This window comes from Chroicocephalus ridibundus, chromosome 2 (assembly GCF_963924245.1).
Source record: "Chroicocephalus ridibundus chromosome 2, bChrRid1.1, whole genome shotgun sequence".
Lineage (NCBI taxonomy): Eukaryota > Metazoa > Chordata > Aves > Charadriiformes > Laridae > Chroicocephalus > Chroicocephalus ridibundus.
Genome location: NC_086285.1, coordinates 157,231,763 through 157,246,872, shown reverse-complemented (window position 1 = coordinate 157,246,872; position 15,110 = coordinate 157,231,763). Strand labels below are relative to the sequence as shown.

The window sequence follows — 15,110 nt, the reverse complement described above, 5'->3', positions numbered from 1 at the left end:
ATCTTCAGTCACCCACTATTACTCAAGAATTTCTGTGAGTCTTCCTGGTAAAAGAGCCTTTTGAAGAGGAAAGTAAAGTAGGAAAGGGACTTTATGGTGGATCAACAGATTATTTAGGCAGAAGAGACCGCACTAATGCAAGTTTAAGGCAGCAGAACTGTGCTTGCTTTGAAAGATTTAACTTTGAATTTCCCACCTCTTTCCTATCTGAAGACCGGAGGTGGCATTTAGTTCCCCATTCCAAAAGAAGGTGAGCTGAACCAGACCATTTATTTGAATACACGATCATTACATTGCATCCAAGACTGTGAAAGCTAATGATTTTCCCTTCAACCTTTTAAATTGCATTAAATGCTGCAATAGGAGCAAGTGTGATGGATTTACCTCATCAAAAACATCATGAATTCTACAAAACCCAAGCTGACCCAGCTGATCAATAGTCCATGTACTGAACGCAGCAGTCCATCCAACACCATCATGCGTTTTGTTTTGGGCACGGTCTGACCTCTATGCACAAGCAGAACAAAATTCCAAGTGGCTAATAAGACAAATCTGGATTTCTTAGAAGCAGAATTAAGTCCTTATATTTTTTAATTATTTATTTTTCTTGAAGAATAACTCTTCTTGTGTTTATTTAATTTGGGTTTTTTTCAACCGGTGTGCCAGTTAGAACTCAGCCCCGCAGCCTGAGCCGAATGTATTACTAGGGCATACACCCCTTCCTCAGGCAATTACAGGGTGGAAAGTAAATCCCAAGTCAGTTATCAAGATTTTATCTTCTCAGTTACAAACACCTGGAAATTAGGAATTACAACATAATGGTGGGGCAGTAACAATTTTATGGTTATGTAGGGAGTAAAAATTACACTGTTTTGTGGTCTGCAACTTGGTATTTTCATTCTTAGAGTAGTGCCAAGAGCCTATTAAACTCAGAGATCAGTGCGAATACTCAAATCCAAAATCTTAAAAACCATAAAGATGGGAAACAAATATATTAAGCCCTCAAGCTCTAATACTAGGGAGCCTTGAGATATCAGATCTAAAATTCACCTTGTCAAGCATGTCCTCACACTTCATAAATCTCTATAGGGAAGTAATCCAAAGTCCAGTGAAGTCAGCAGCAAAATTCTTTCCGCTAGTTTCAGCGGGTTTTGGATAGGGCTCCAAAACAACAGAACTCAAGGAGAGCTACAGAAGAGCATCCAGAATATCATTTTCAAGTGGTATAAATCATTAATCTATGACTCCTGAAGTTCCTGAGATACCAGTTCATGTTGAAATCAAAATGCAGGGTAGGAGGGAATAGGTACAGGGGTCAAGGGACAGCAAGCAGAATAATATTATTTCAAAACATAATCATGATTGGGGAAGAGCAACACAAATAGTGTTAGAGCCCATGAACTTTCCCGGCAACAGTAATCACAGTGATATTTTAATAGGTGCAGGGCAATAAAAGCATACAATTTTGTTGTGTTGCATAAAAAGTAGAACTGTTCGCTCTCCAACTTTTCTGGCAATTCAAGCACAAATTACTTAAAATTTTAACACTTGATAAATCATGTGAATTAAGAAAAAAGGATTTTAATAAGTTGAAGAGTTACATGGTGCGTGCATAGAAGCTGTAAACCTGAGAACACACACAGTAAGCATTTTCCAACAATATAGTTCTACGATTAAAGCAAAGGTCTTCTTAGAGTTGCAACACATCCTAAGTTGTGAAACAGGAGCAATTTGTTTAAGTGACAAATGAAAACAGCTTACCTAATCCTTTCAGAAGATCCTATCAATTAAGAAAAAAATTGAAAAAGTCTTCAAATGAAAAAGCCCACCTTACAAAAAAAGGATGTGAAGCAAGACTTTCATTATATTTGTATTCAAACACAGCAGGAACTGTGTGAGCCTAAATAAAACTACCATGGTAATTACACTGCCTTTTTTTCTACACAGATATCAGTTTAAATAAGGTTTTAAATACAAACACTCACCTCAGTTTAAGCCATAATTGGCCGTTCTATATTTTAGGGCGGTTAGTCACATCTTACCATTTAGCATGCAAAAAATCTATTTTTTTAAAAATAAGACTTACATTGTTTTCTCATCTCTTTAACTTGATCCTTAAAATATATATATTTTTCATTCTTTTGCAAATCTGAGTCCGTGTTCTTGCTCTCCAGTGCAGTAAATTTTTCATTTACTAAATATTTTAGATCTGGTATATTTTCTGGTTTTTCTCGTTTTATCTGTAAGGAATAAGAAATAGAATGCTATGTATTATGACACGTATTTTAATACAAAGCAAAAGACGTCAAGCAAAAATTCGTAAGCATAATCTCAGTTTCTTTAGACTCCAATTGGGTTTCCTGCTCTGAAACCATAACCTCCAGGTTATTACTTACTTCAGCAAAAGCAACTATAAAATCTGGGGTTTCAGTGTCATTTAACTCAGTTGCTGTATACAGGGTGCTTCTCACACTAACAACAGGAAAAACTGAACCTCTGCAGTCAAATTCACTTCCATGAGTGGTAAAGGTCAACATGTTAACAGCAACCAGCATAACACTGAACGTGAATGAAACCAAAGAATACGACTCTCTCCAAAAAGTGAGATGACTGAAAACCAGAAATAACTCCTAAAAGAGTTTTCTAAAAACCTCCACTCTCTCATCATTTTTGAATCAGCTTTACAGAAGTTTATCATCTGCATGGATGATCAGCGTGATAACACCAGCAAAAGCCGTACAGATAGCTAACATAAAAGGAAACCACCTCAATTTATTTGTGCTGTGTGAACAAGAAGCATTATGCCATATAGACCGGCAAAAACACAGTTTCTTGAAAAGCATTTGCTTACAGTAATTGCATCTAGAAAGATCTGAAGAATAAATGACTGTAAATAAACGGGAAGTTATCACATAAGCAAAATTAAGATACTCCAAGAATGCAAAAAGCCAAAAAGCACTTTGGGAACCCCCCAAAACCCAATAATTAGAATTTTCCCTTCTGTTCCTCAAGCAAACGTTACATTCTAGGGAACTGTACCTTTGACAGGTCTTCATAAGAACTAGCCTACAGGTGGTGGGGACTAGGCTATGCAATGATGATCAGCAGCAGCACAAACTCCGAAAGAAGGTGGACCTCTGTCAAATCCTTAATGCTAAGTATTTTCTGAACCAGACAAAGGCTATTTCTATCCTAAACATACGGCAAAACAAGCCAAAAAAGGAGGTAAGCACCATTTCTGCCACTCTTCCTCTGCCACGCAGATTAAATTCTGCCCCTCACCAGACCGCCCTACTATTCATTGTGAAAGACAGAAAAAGGGCCTACTGAGAAAAAATGGTCAACTTCATCAAATCACTCACAGGTTTCAGAGTTTACAGAGACCTTGGAAATCCTACAGAACATATTTCATTTCAGGAGCCAAAGAAACAATAAATGTTCATGTAAAAATGGACTTTGCAGATATACAGAATGCTACATAACCAAGAAAGCTTTACTTTCCTTTTAATCAAAGCAAAGCAATCCATAGAACTATTACTCCTTCCAAGAGTAAAGCCAGTTTGGCACTTTGACACGAGGCAGGTGTGAGTTGTGGCAAGAAGAAAACACTGTGCACTGCCAGGCGATAGCATGCAGTCTTCAAAGGCACCCGGAGAGAAAAGATCACCTACCACAACACCAAAGTGTGAGTGGGAAAGCCTCAGGAATACCTTGGTACCCAAGGCGCACAGTGACTATGAAAGACCAACAGCACGTCATCGGAGACGCTCAGGCTGCTGCACGAAGCCAAGCAGCACCACACAGTCCTCATCCTATGAAATTTGACAAATGGAGCTGTCCTGGTTTGAGGTAAAACAGAACCAACTTTCTCTATTCAGTAATTTTTATTTCTTAGCTAGGCCTCTTCTAACTCTCTGAAATTAACAGCGTGTTGTGTCTAAAACGGTTCGTTCAGAGCGATAAGACACTTTGTGCCAAGGAACAATACGCAGAAAGGCTCTTGCTTTTACTTATTGCTGTAACAACCAAGGTCAGCTAATTTCGTTATTTGCCCCATTGGAGGGTTGGAATTGGAAAAGCGCAGAGGGATCCCACCTGCAGGGAGGAGCGGACAGGACAGGTGACCCAAAATTGACCAGCAGGGGTATTCCATCCCATCTGCCCCATGCTCAATATAAAAGCTGAGGGATCAAAGGCTTAGATCTCTTTCTTCAGTGGCCGATGTCCGAGGAGGACCCTGTCTGTTCATCCGCCTTTGATCCTGCTCCATGTCTTCCTGACTCCAGCTGTGGAATCCAGTTCCCACCCGTCGCTGAGTCCAGTCTGGGACTTCCCCAGTGCCTGCCGGTGACGTCATCCTGGGAGCTTGATACGGTTTTGTATATTCTGTATCTATTTCATTATTTTCCTTTTTATTTTATTATTAATATTTCATTAAAGTAGTTTAGTTTCTTCTAAACTCGCAAATCTCTTTATCTCTCCTCCTCCTCTCCGTGCACGAGAGGCTGGGGGGGAGCATCTGTCGCCAGCCATTGGCCCATTTGGCCAAAACCACGACAGGAACAAAGGAAAACAGAACACCCTCTGCCTGGGGGAATTGGGGCAATCGTACACGCTCAAATGATTTGCCTGCGTCAGTATGACAGCAAACTGCTGCGAAAGAATGCCTATCACAGTCAAAACCAACACTGGAGAAGAAACTTGGCCATTAGGCGTATGCAAGCATAAGAAAGTGGCTACTAAACCAAAATACATTTAAAATCCAACACATTATAAAATAATGATTTGATTTGGACAACATGTAGTGCAAACATACTCCTTTCTGCAACAACTCCAGCAGGCTGTTTGTACAGACATTCTCTCTTTAACATAAAAAGAATGTACAAACACAGGCCCACACTCACAAGCATAGCCCAAATAACAGCCCCTCATCTAAGACCACAAATGAGAGCACTATGGCCAGACACGACGTAGAAGATCCAGCTGTGTATACTAAAAAAAAACAAGTGCTTCAAAGTTGCTGATACTCACACAAAGAGTAAATTATGTGGACATTCATTCCAGACATCCATATGTAGCAAAGACAGTGTCAATAATCTTTTCCTCTCCGCAGGGACTATGTTATACATTGATATAGTTACATCAGGCTCTTTTTATTTTTTTCTTAAGTCATGGAAGATTTGAGTACAGAAATTCAGCAACGTAGCATCTTCAACCATACCCTCAGAGTGAGAGGTGAAGAGAAGGGCACAGCCAATGTTAGTTCTAACAGTGGTTCTCTCAACTCCAACTTCCAAAATTAAAGGACTCGACCCATTTGAGCAGGAACTGTAACTTATACTGTTATGTTAGCAAAAAGGACGGATATTTGAGAAGCTGCATTATATGCACACGAATAAGCTTTGCCCCTGTCACTGTGGAGCTACAAAAATTTGCATGTAGACATCCGTATTAACCTCTAGAGAACAATTATACAAACCCCTCCCTTGTGTATGGAACTATAATCACACAGCCTGCTGCCATATAGCTAACAAAGTAAGAGCTAAAGGCAACATGAACAATTCCGCCAGTTATCAAGAAAAAAAAAAAGTCTTTCACACCAGCTATTTTCCCAACAGCAACACATTAAGTTACGCAGATAGTGCAGCAATGCAGTACATATGACATAGGCAGACAACCATCTCGTATAGAAACTTAAGGAGTCAGATGAGAGAGATACTCAAAGAATGCTCTTTTCTGTAGTTTAACTTCTTTCACGTTTACAATTTAAATTCAGTTTCTGTTCACCTCCAGATGATTGCTTTCATTAAAATGATTAGTAGAGACACCATTCCTGACCACACTCAATACTGTACCATTACGTATGCTATTACTGAAATGCCAGGTAGACCTTCTGGAAGGTCAACGCGTCACAGGTGAATAAGGCATGGCCACCCACTGTAATAACAAGTAAATACATTTGCTGTTCACAAGTAATTTCTCTTTGGTGCTGCATATCCTATTCCATGAAGAGGGTTGAGAATGGTCTAACCCAACAACATAAACGATAACAAATGAAAGAAAATGTGACATCAGTCCTAATTCCTCACAGTGGGACAGAATTGCAACATCTGACACACTGCATCAGCACAACACCCTTACAGGTACATTACAGTTTTCGTTAGTTCTCACCACCCACTCCTACTCTGCAGATTCGTGATGGATGTAGCGAAGATGAGATCAGCGCAACAAAACGTACAAGGACAATACAAACATAGGATACGGCTAAGGGACAGGGCAAATTAACCAATATTCAGGGCAGCAAGTTGGGGTCACACTTCTCTTTGGTCTCAGCAGCATGTCAGATAAATGCTTCCTAGCAAACCTGAGGCCATTGGCATGTCCAATCCGTCCGTAAGAGTTACTTCACATGGCAACAATGAAAGACATGTTATGCAAACAACTGTTGGTTTAGTAGCACTGTCAGCCAAAACCAGCATGCGAAGTAACACCTTGCAGTCATTAGTCAATCCATTGAGAGTTACATTGATTTTGAAATGGGGTGGAGGCATACACACCCTACAAAGCATCCTGGAAATGACATATAACTATGAACTGGGAGTGTTCAGGACATATGGTGAAAAGAAGTATCAGTCACAACAGCTTGTTTACAGCAATAGAAAAAGCAAAAGCATCTGCTGTGACAGTCCCGTAGCAGCAAAGAACCACATGGGCATTTACATGGGAGGTCAGCAATGAGAAGCAGAACAAACATGTCATACGTGATAATTAATGGTACTCCATACATGATCTACCAGCAGTGCTGATAGGAAAACACATTTAGAAACACTAAAAAAATTACTGTTTAGAAAAACATACCCGTGGTTTACCTATCAAAAGATATATTTGCTCATGGCAACACACCACACCACCGGGTCACAGCTGGTATGTGCAAAGAGATTTGACGGGCAACGCTTATGAAATGAGCCAGGTCATGGCAGTCTTTGACTTCTGCCAATATCTATCTGTAAGGATGAGCCTTCCTTTTGTAGATTCTTTCACTGGTACTGTGTGTATTCCATGCATAAACTGTTAGTTAGACTTTGCCTCCAGAAATCAGGTTTTTTGAAAGGCCAGCTTGCATGGCCTAAGATAACTGTAAACTCAGGGTATTCTAAGGGGCAGTCTGGGGAATTTTTATTTCATCAATTAGCATAACCACCGGATCGGAAATAAATTATTTTGTTCCAGACCAGTCCCAGAACCAGTAAGGTCAAAGGTACCATTAACTAAAATCGGACCAACTTGTGGTATTAGTCTACACACAGTAAAGGATCAGTGTCTAAAGAGGCACTAGTTAGCATAATTATGCATGTAGCATTGCAGCATTTAGTAATTTGTCCTTCCCAGCATTATGTCCCAAAACACTTCACAAACATTAAAGAATTTAGCCTCAAATGCCCATTGTGACATATGTACCATCAACTGTATTTTACAAATGGGGAGACTGTGGCATGAAGAGATGAATAACTTGGCCTAAGGTTGCACAAGGAGGCTGTGGCAGAACCAAGAATAAATAAATCCCAGTTCCAAGAATAAATAAATCCCAGTTCTGCGCTTTGAGCACAAAGCAATCCTTCTACCTTCTCCTTTAGCTGAGAGAAAGTTCAAATTAACATGTGCATTTGGTTCACTTTCCACAAAGAGGCCCGAAACAGCTTGTGGCTGCTCAGCAAACTCTGTGATAAAAAAGCGTCATTCTGCGTACCACAAAAATGCTGCACTGGACTTTGCATTGCAGTGGTTCAGCACGTGACACTCCTCAGTTATATTTTAGCCTTTTCTTTCTTCTCTCTCTAGCACAGAAGTCCTTGAGCTGTGTGTTTTTAATCCTGCTGCTGTTCCTAGGTACCCTTTCTCAAGGCTATTGTTTATGTCCCTTGGTTTTGGGAAGTTTGCCAGCGCAGTCCCATAGCAGCGTGCTTTCTCAGAAATTTCTTGCCGCACCTGAACCATGTTGAGGTTTCCTCAAACCAGTGATGTAATCTGCAAAGGAACTATCTTTCCAAAGAATTCCGAATTCTCACCTTAATCTTTCAAGCCACACGCTATTTGTTTCCTGTAATTTAATCCCTACAAAATAAGGACTTTTAAAGTTTAATTTATGGATGTTATTGACACTCTGTATTTGTGAGGCAAAGAAACATTCCTGCTTGCTAATGACCTTTTTAATGACCACATCAGCTGACATGGTAGAATTTCTTCATTTTCCAGATTCTCTGTTGTTTCATTTATGAAAGGGAGGGTGATTAGTCACGCAGTGTTAAGAAGCTCAGAGGTATATAGTTACCTAGATATCTACATCCTTTTGGGACAACCCGAAAAAGGACATGCTGACGTCTAGCTAACTCTAAACGCATAGTAATTTATATTGTATTTACACTGCCGCCATGTGCCTGTGCACATGCTAACGGAACGCTGATAGCAGCTGCATCTTTTGAAGAAAAACTTAGTATCTTAAAGCTCCTGTTGGGACAGAATTTCTTATCTCTGTGAATTCGATATTGTAAAGAAACTCAGTGAAGATCTTTCAGACAGATAACTTCAGGTACTTCAGGACTTGGGGTGATTAGTCTGAGACATCCTACAAAGACACAATTTTCAGAACCTGGGTATCTCACACTTTTTGAATTGACGTCACTTTAAAACGTCTGACCCAGACATGGACATATCTAAAACTATTTATTTCAGAGAACAAATGCCAAGAATTGGCTGGCAACAGCAATAAGTATGGACATTGTCAAAACAGCCTCTCTGAGCATCTCCATCAGATAAAAATAACTATTCTTCCTTTATTTACATCTGCTATGCAACAAAGTCAACAAAAAATGCATGTCACATTTCTTTCTTGTTTAACGATTCCTACATCCTATTATTTCATACTTACCTCACTAAATAATTTATTTTTACAAATATGCAGCCTTTCAACACGCGCATTTATTTTACCTCAGGGTTAAGTCAAAGTTTGCTGTGATTATTTATTATAACCTTTTTTTTTTTCTCTGAGAGGGAAAATAACATGGGAGCTAAGTAAATTTGTGGGTTGAGTCACCCATACACTTTGTGAATCATGTGAGAACCAACTCTAAGTGAGTCACCACTGTAACTGGATCAGGCTGCAAAATTTCAGCTCAACCTAAACAGTCATTTATTATTCTTCAATGGCTGGATTGAAACCCTTAGCAAATATCGGATCATTTGTTGATGCACAAATAAAACGCAGCTTTATTGGAAACCTCTGCCAGGGCAGTCAAAAAGGATATCATCATTCAGCAGCAGGAGCTCTGCGCTGCTGCAGTCATGATTGCCTGAGGGCCCACATCTGATCTGGGAGATTCAACACCTCTACACATTGTGGCTGCAGGGCTGGGACTCCGGTTGAGCAATACCTTTGCAGACAATTGTGAAATGCCAAGAGAGGCATATTTATGAGGGCTGACCCATACTTATGACACATACTGCCTATTCAACCCGGCCAGCACAACAGAAAATGACTGTCAGCACGTTTCAAATATCCCCAAACTCTGCCAGAGTAACAGTCTGAAGGTGAGGTAGGGTTGCCATGGTTCAAAAGCAGCATATCAATACGGTGGTTGTAGCTAAGGTGTCCCCCATAATTAAATCGTTAATACCTTCCACCGTTTCTTTTCCCTACTTTGAATGCAGCTGGAAATGTTTAACCTCTATAAAGAAACTAAGCACGCTGCTTCCATGAATACTGGGGTATATCCGAACTAACTCCTCGCAAGTTGTGGCACATAAGATTCATTTTGGGAAGGCTCGAAGTGGACTTTGGCCCACGCTGTTTGCTTTCTTTCTCCTCTTTAGAAAGGAACCATATGTACAGAGTGGGATTAAAGTAAACGAGCACCAGGTGAAGAAACAAAATTGTCCGGGCCCAAAAGCGAAGTTTACAGCCTGAAAAGCATTTCTTGGGGTTTCCATCTGCGAGACATTTCACCTCAGGTAAAATGCTTTATCTGCACATGGTTTCAAAAAAAACCTGCTCTTTGTATTTTCCCCAGTTACCCACTATGGTATAGACAAGACTTTGAACATCTTTGTGTTTCTCCCCAAGACCCCTGTGCACTGCTGTGCAAAGGGGTAAAAAGAAGCAACAAAAGGGGATCTTATTGCAATACCAGTATTGAGATCGCTTGCTACCAATACTGTAAAAATGGCTCATAAAGACAGCAATAAATGTGAGCATTAAAGCTGAGGTTTTCCCAAGGTACCAAAGTGAGGAAAGTTAATGAATATTTAGCACCTCAGTCCCTTCAGCATTTCTGAAAGCCCAACTTTGCCGTGAGGATTCGTCTGAATTTTCTTAACGATCTCAACCAAACACAAGTCTGTCTTCATCTTGTTTCTCTGTAGGTTTTCAATATATGAAGTATGAATATGACAAAGCAAAAATTTCCGCAGTATTTAGGAGACATTTATGAAAACACCTAAAAAATATGGTTCAAGACACAGGAGGAGCAAGTACATAAATTTACTAATTCCTTCTTCTCTATCTACTTTAAAGTTCTGCCACAGTTATAGTTTATATGCAAGCTAATTTTGGTGCACTACAGATACACAGCATCTTGTTCTCTGTAGTTTTGCCTGAGCACAGATTGAAGCCTGTAACAGCAAAAATAACTATTCTTATAAAAATGTTGCTTTGTTTTAACAGCATGTTAGAAACTGTGAGGCAGATGGTTCATCTGTTTTAGCAAGGTTGATTCAGCAAATGCATCAGGCTGTTGAACCAGTTTACCAAGCTGCTGATTAATTCACATATTTAGAAAATACATTAACATGGATATTAGAGCAATTTTTTTTGGTCTTTAATATCCCACTCAAACTGATGGGAATTTAGACATTGATTTCAGTGGGAGCAGAAGAAGGCCTTAAGGTGATTTCAGATTAACAGCCTGTTTACTCTTGTATGGCTCTGCTTGGTTAACAGAGGTTACTAAAACTCATGTTTTCCATAGTGTAGAAATAAAGGGCTAAATCCTAAACCAAGTACAATTCAGTGTTATCTCCACCAGCTCCTACAAAACACTGTTGATTTATGCCAGCTGTGAAGCTGATCCCTGTTTAAATACAAAGTGTGACTTATCCTTTGGAGAACTGCTTACAGCATGTATTGTTAAAATCAGCTGATTTTCCAGAGGGATGTTTTCCATATTCCTTGGCTATACCTCCAGTGAAAGTCAAGTAGACTTTTTCAATTTTTACTCCTCTCATTTTTTTTTCATTCATCTGATGAAATTCTCGTTCCCGAAAAGTTCTTCGTCACTGACAGTGTTTCTTCTTCATACTCTCCAAAACAGCAATATGTGAGTCATGTTGGCATTCTTCATTAAGACTAAATGTAACCTTTAAACTTTTGGGAAACAGCAATAAGATTTCTAAGTACAAACTCATGCTTTATTTGAATTGATGTTACTTGAAAAACATATATCCTGGCTGACACTTACAGTCTAGACTCACCGAATTAATATATTTGTATTAACATAGGGATCAAGATGGCAATAGTTCCATCAGGGTCAGCTCCACCTTTAACATAGAACACTGAATTCAGTGATGGTACAGAGTTGCACTACCCAGAAAAAAACAAAGAGTGCAACCGCACTATGCACCCCAAATTTCCTCGTAAACCAGGAGGACCCACCTTACACTGCAGTGGGTGCAAAACACTTCACCTGTATGACAGTCCCAGTCCGTGCCCTGCGGCAGAACTGCCTTTTACTTTGCACTTTGCTGCAAACGCCTTAGAGCCAAGTCTCTCCCTTGAGCCTTTCCACATATCACATTCTTCAATCACTATTAGTGACGTTGTCTTATCCAGCTTCCTATTGAGACAGCCCTCAATAGAGTTATTAGCCACTAAATCCCAGGTCTTACTTCCATTCTTATCCTTCTTGAGTTACCAGTTGTGGTTGGCAGCTTGCACCTCTTCCCTTGTCTTGGCAAACACTATTTGCTTTCCTAGTACTCGCACAAGTGATTCCTTCCTGTTAGGCTGCACAGGACACTGGAATGCTAACATACCCTTTTTGCTCTATGGGTGTCCCAGGATATCTCAATTCCCCAGTTACACAGGCTCCCTCCAAGCACCGTATCATCCAACACAGAAGGATATTTTCAACTGCAATTCTTTTCCTCCTCTTTTCTTATACATCTGATCTTTGTTACTAACGCAGTTTCAGCAAAGCCTCAGAAATAGAGCTGTATCAGAAAATTAGCCTTTAAAGGGCCTTTTTTCCTAGTATGCTAAATTAAGCTGCTTACATATTCCTCTGTAGTCCCCAGTTTTTGCAAAGACAACACGTGCTGTGTAACAGCCTGGATTAATCTTGTCTACATTACCACCGTACACATCCTTCCCACCAACTAAAATCCTTGGAATCTACCCACACCTTTCCTGTTATCTATCAGAGCATCGAAAGACCAGTAGATAACTGATGATGCCAGTCCCTGACACTACCTGTTTGATTTTCAAAGCAAGTGCATTCACACTTTCTCCCTCCTGGTCCTCCTGCTGTGGAAAAGCTCCTCAGAGACACTTGGGAATAAATCTTTAAATCCTTCTTCAAAATCCTTTTTAAAAAACATCTTCCTTCATTGTGACACTCACAAACCCCTTCACAACTGACTGCTTCTGTGCTGTGACAGCTGTGTGTCCTGCACAACTGAGCCCAAGTTCCTGATTCCAGAGCATCCATTTCTATGCAGAGCCTCGCAAAACTGCGTCCTGAGAAATCTGACAAAACCTGAACAGCTTTTTTATTATAGGTCATTACATGGACTTCCACATCTTAGCTCAAAACCAACTTGCTTCTTACTCTCCACATTAAAGGAAACCTGAAAAATTGTAAACAATATATAATAAACTGCAATTAAATATAGCAATATATTAATAATAATATTAGCAATAGTAATATCTAACTGTAAGGTAGATACTGGATGCAAACTGATAGCTGACTGTAGAATAGAAAACACATAAGAAGAGTTTTTAAAAATTCAGAGACATTTGTTTTACAACTCTTGCAATTTATATGCCTTTTTAAAAATCTAAACGTAAATTATCAATCCAGGTTTAAAATTATGACTAAAAATGAAATCATGCTCCAACTCTCCAGCCAGTATAGATTCCTCCATTATAAACAAGCCCTGGATTTTTACATGCTGTTCAAACTAATTAAAATCCAACTTCAATTTAAAACAGTTTTTAAATAGGTCATAGTTAAAATAATAATTTCTGTAAATGAGACTGGTGTGTGACAGCAGTATTAACTTATGTCTGCAAAATGTGACAGCAGCGTGAGAAGAAAGAGGGTAAAAATAAGAGTTCACAACTGCGGCTGTAAGGCTGAAGGAGAGAGTTCTACCTGAGAGAATGTCTGCATGGCAACAGGAAGAAAAGGAGCACAAACCAGAAGAATTCCTAAACAGGGGTACTCCTCACATATACTGATGAAATACTGTTTGTAAAAGCAAAATAAACTAAAAAACCTAGACTCAAATTTAAATACACTTTCCTTAACATTGCCTTGGCTGACAAGAAAAGGTTATGGAGCAGAAATCTTGTCTCAAGAACTTACTCACACAGGAAGTCGAACTAGTACGAGTTTGGCTGTTAATACTGAAAAACCTCAGTACTTCTTTGATTATCAAAGCCGTTTCCATCATGCTGGCTGACAAGCCCAGAAACATAATGTTGTCCATGACTAGAAACCGTCACTTACCGGAAGAATTAAAACCGTAAAAAAGAAGTCATTGTCTTCTAAACTTATCACTCTATGCATGCATGTATTTCCTTTCTGTTATTTTCAAACTCAACAGATACATTTTTTCTTGTTACTCAGTTTCTGCAATGCTATCAAATTTGTCTCCCCAGATTCTTTCAGGCTGCCAGCATAAACCCTGTCCCAGCCAACTCTCTTGATCACACCTCCCCTGCCATTCGAACTTCTCCCTACATCTTCCTGAATTCATAGCCCCAGCTCTTATATTTAGTATTGGTTTTGAACTTGTCCTTCCTCTTTCTCATGTCACTTTGCTTTCCCTTTTTTAGCTCCTTCTGGAGCTCATCTCATCACCATTCATGACAATTCTCCAGTACCGCGCTTCCCTTCTTATAACTCTATCAAACTCGCTTTTCCTTCATTTCTCTGACTCACTCACTGTATATCACATGCTAAACTGATTCCTCTCTTATTACTAGCCCTAATTATGGGATGCCTCCACTATTCCTTTTATATATTACATTCTCACCAAACACCAGCTCTTGAGTCACTGGCAAAGGATTTAGGGAACAGACGGAGCGAGTGACTGCCTCCCCTCCATGCATGGGTCTTCAGTCTCACAGGAAGGGCAGGTTTCACTGACCTCTTTGCGGGGTATTGCAGTACCTGCTCCCCCAACTGCATCCACCGGTATCTTGGAATGTTTTGTCCGGACAGTGCTACTGCTGCGCACTTTCCTCAACTGCCGGTGACCTCCTTAAGTCACTTCACTACAAAGTGAAAATACACCATCCAAAGTGGAACAGTATAACTCACCATAAGTAACTAAACCTTATAATTGCATCTCACACTTCAACGGAGATCTTCTCTATGAGTACACATAACAGCAAAATATTTAATTTTGACTTGATACTACTCTGTAGTTATTTACAATCGGATGAAACTTCATCCCCTTCTCAGCCGATCAGTTGCTATTTTGGGCAGTTCCTGCAGATTAACTTGACATTTCGAACTATTATCAGTCCCCATCACGATTGCTCCCCTTTGTCTTTGCCTTCTGCCATGCAATATACAGTCACATGATAACAATTTCTTGCTTCATAGGTCTCTCTTCTCCACCAACCTCACCAGCACATTCTCTCGTCCAAGGAACTTTAGTTTTGACAGTAGACACAGCTCATCTCTACGAAATATAGGACAGTTGTCATCTGCTCTTGTTTCTCAAGTTCACAACAGACTCCTGTGATGAGCAGTGAGGAATCTCGTCTTGTTATATAAAATACTACATGCTAAAGAACCCCAGAACAGGACAAACAACTCTCTGAGGAA

General features: G+C 39.7%; 1 protein-coding gene across 1 annotated transcript in view; it reads right to left on the bottom strand.

Annotated features, from left to right (window-relative positions):
• NSMCE2 (NSE2 (MMS21) homolog, SMC5-SMC6 complex SUMO ligase) overlaps window positions 1-15,110 on the bottom strand; it is a 132,094-nt gene that overhangs the window by 68,352 nt on the left and 48,632 nt on the right. Inside the window, exon 4 of the mRNA XM_063327528.1 lies at window positions 2,087-2,240. Coding sequence (XP_063183598.1) covers window positions 2,087-2,240 — 154 coding nt within the window. The remainder of the gene's footprint in view (window positions 1-2,086; window positions 2,241-15,110) is intronic.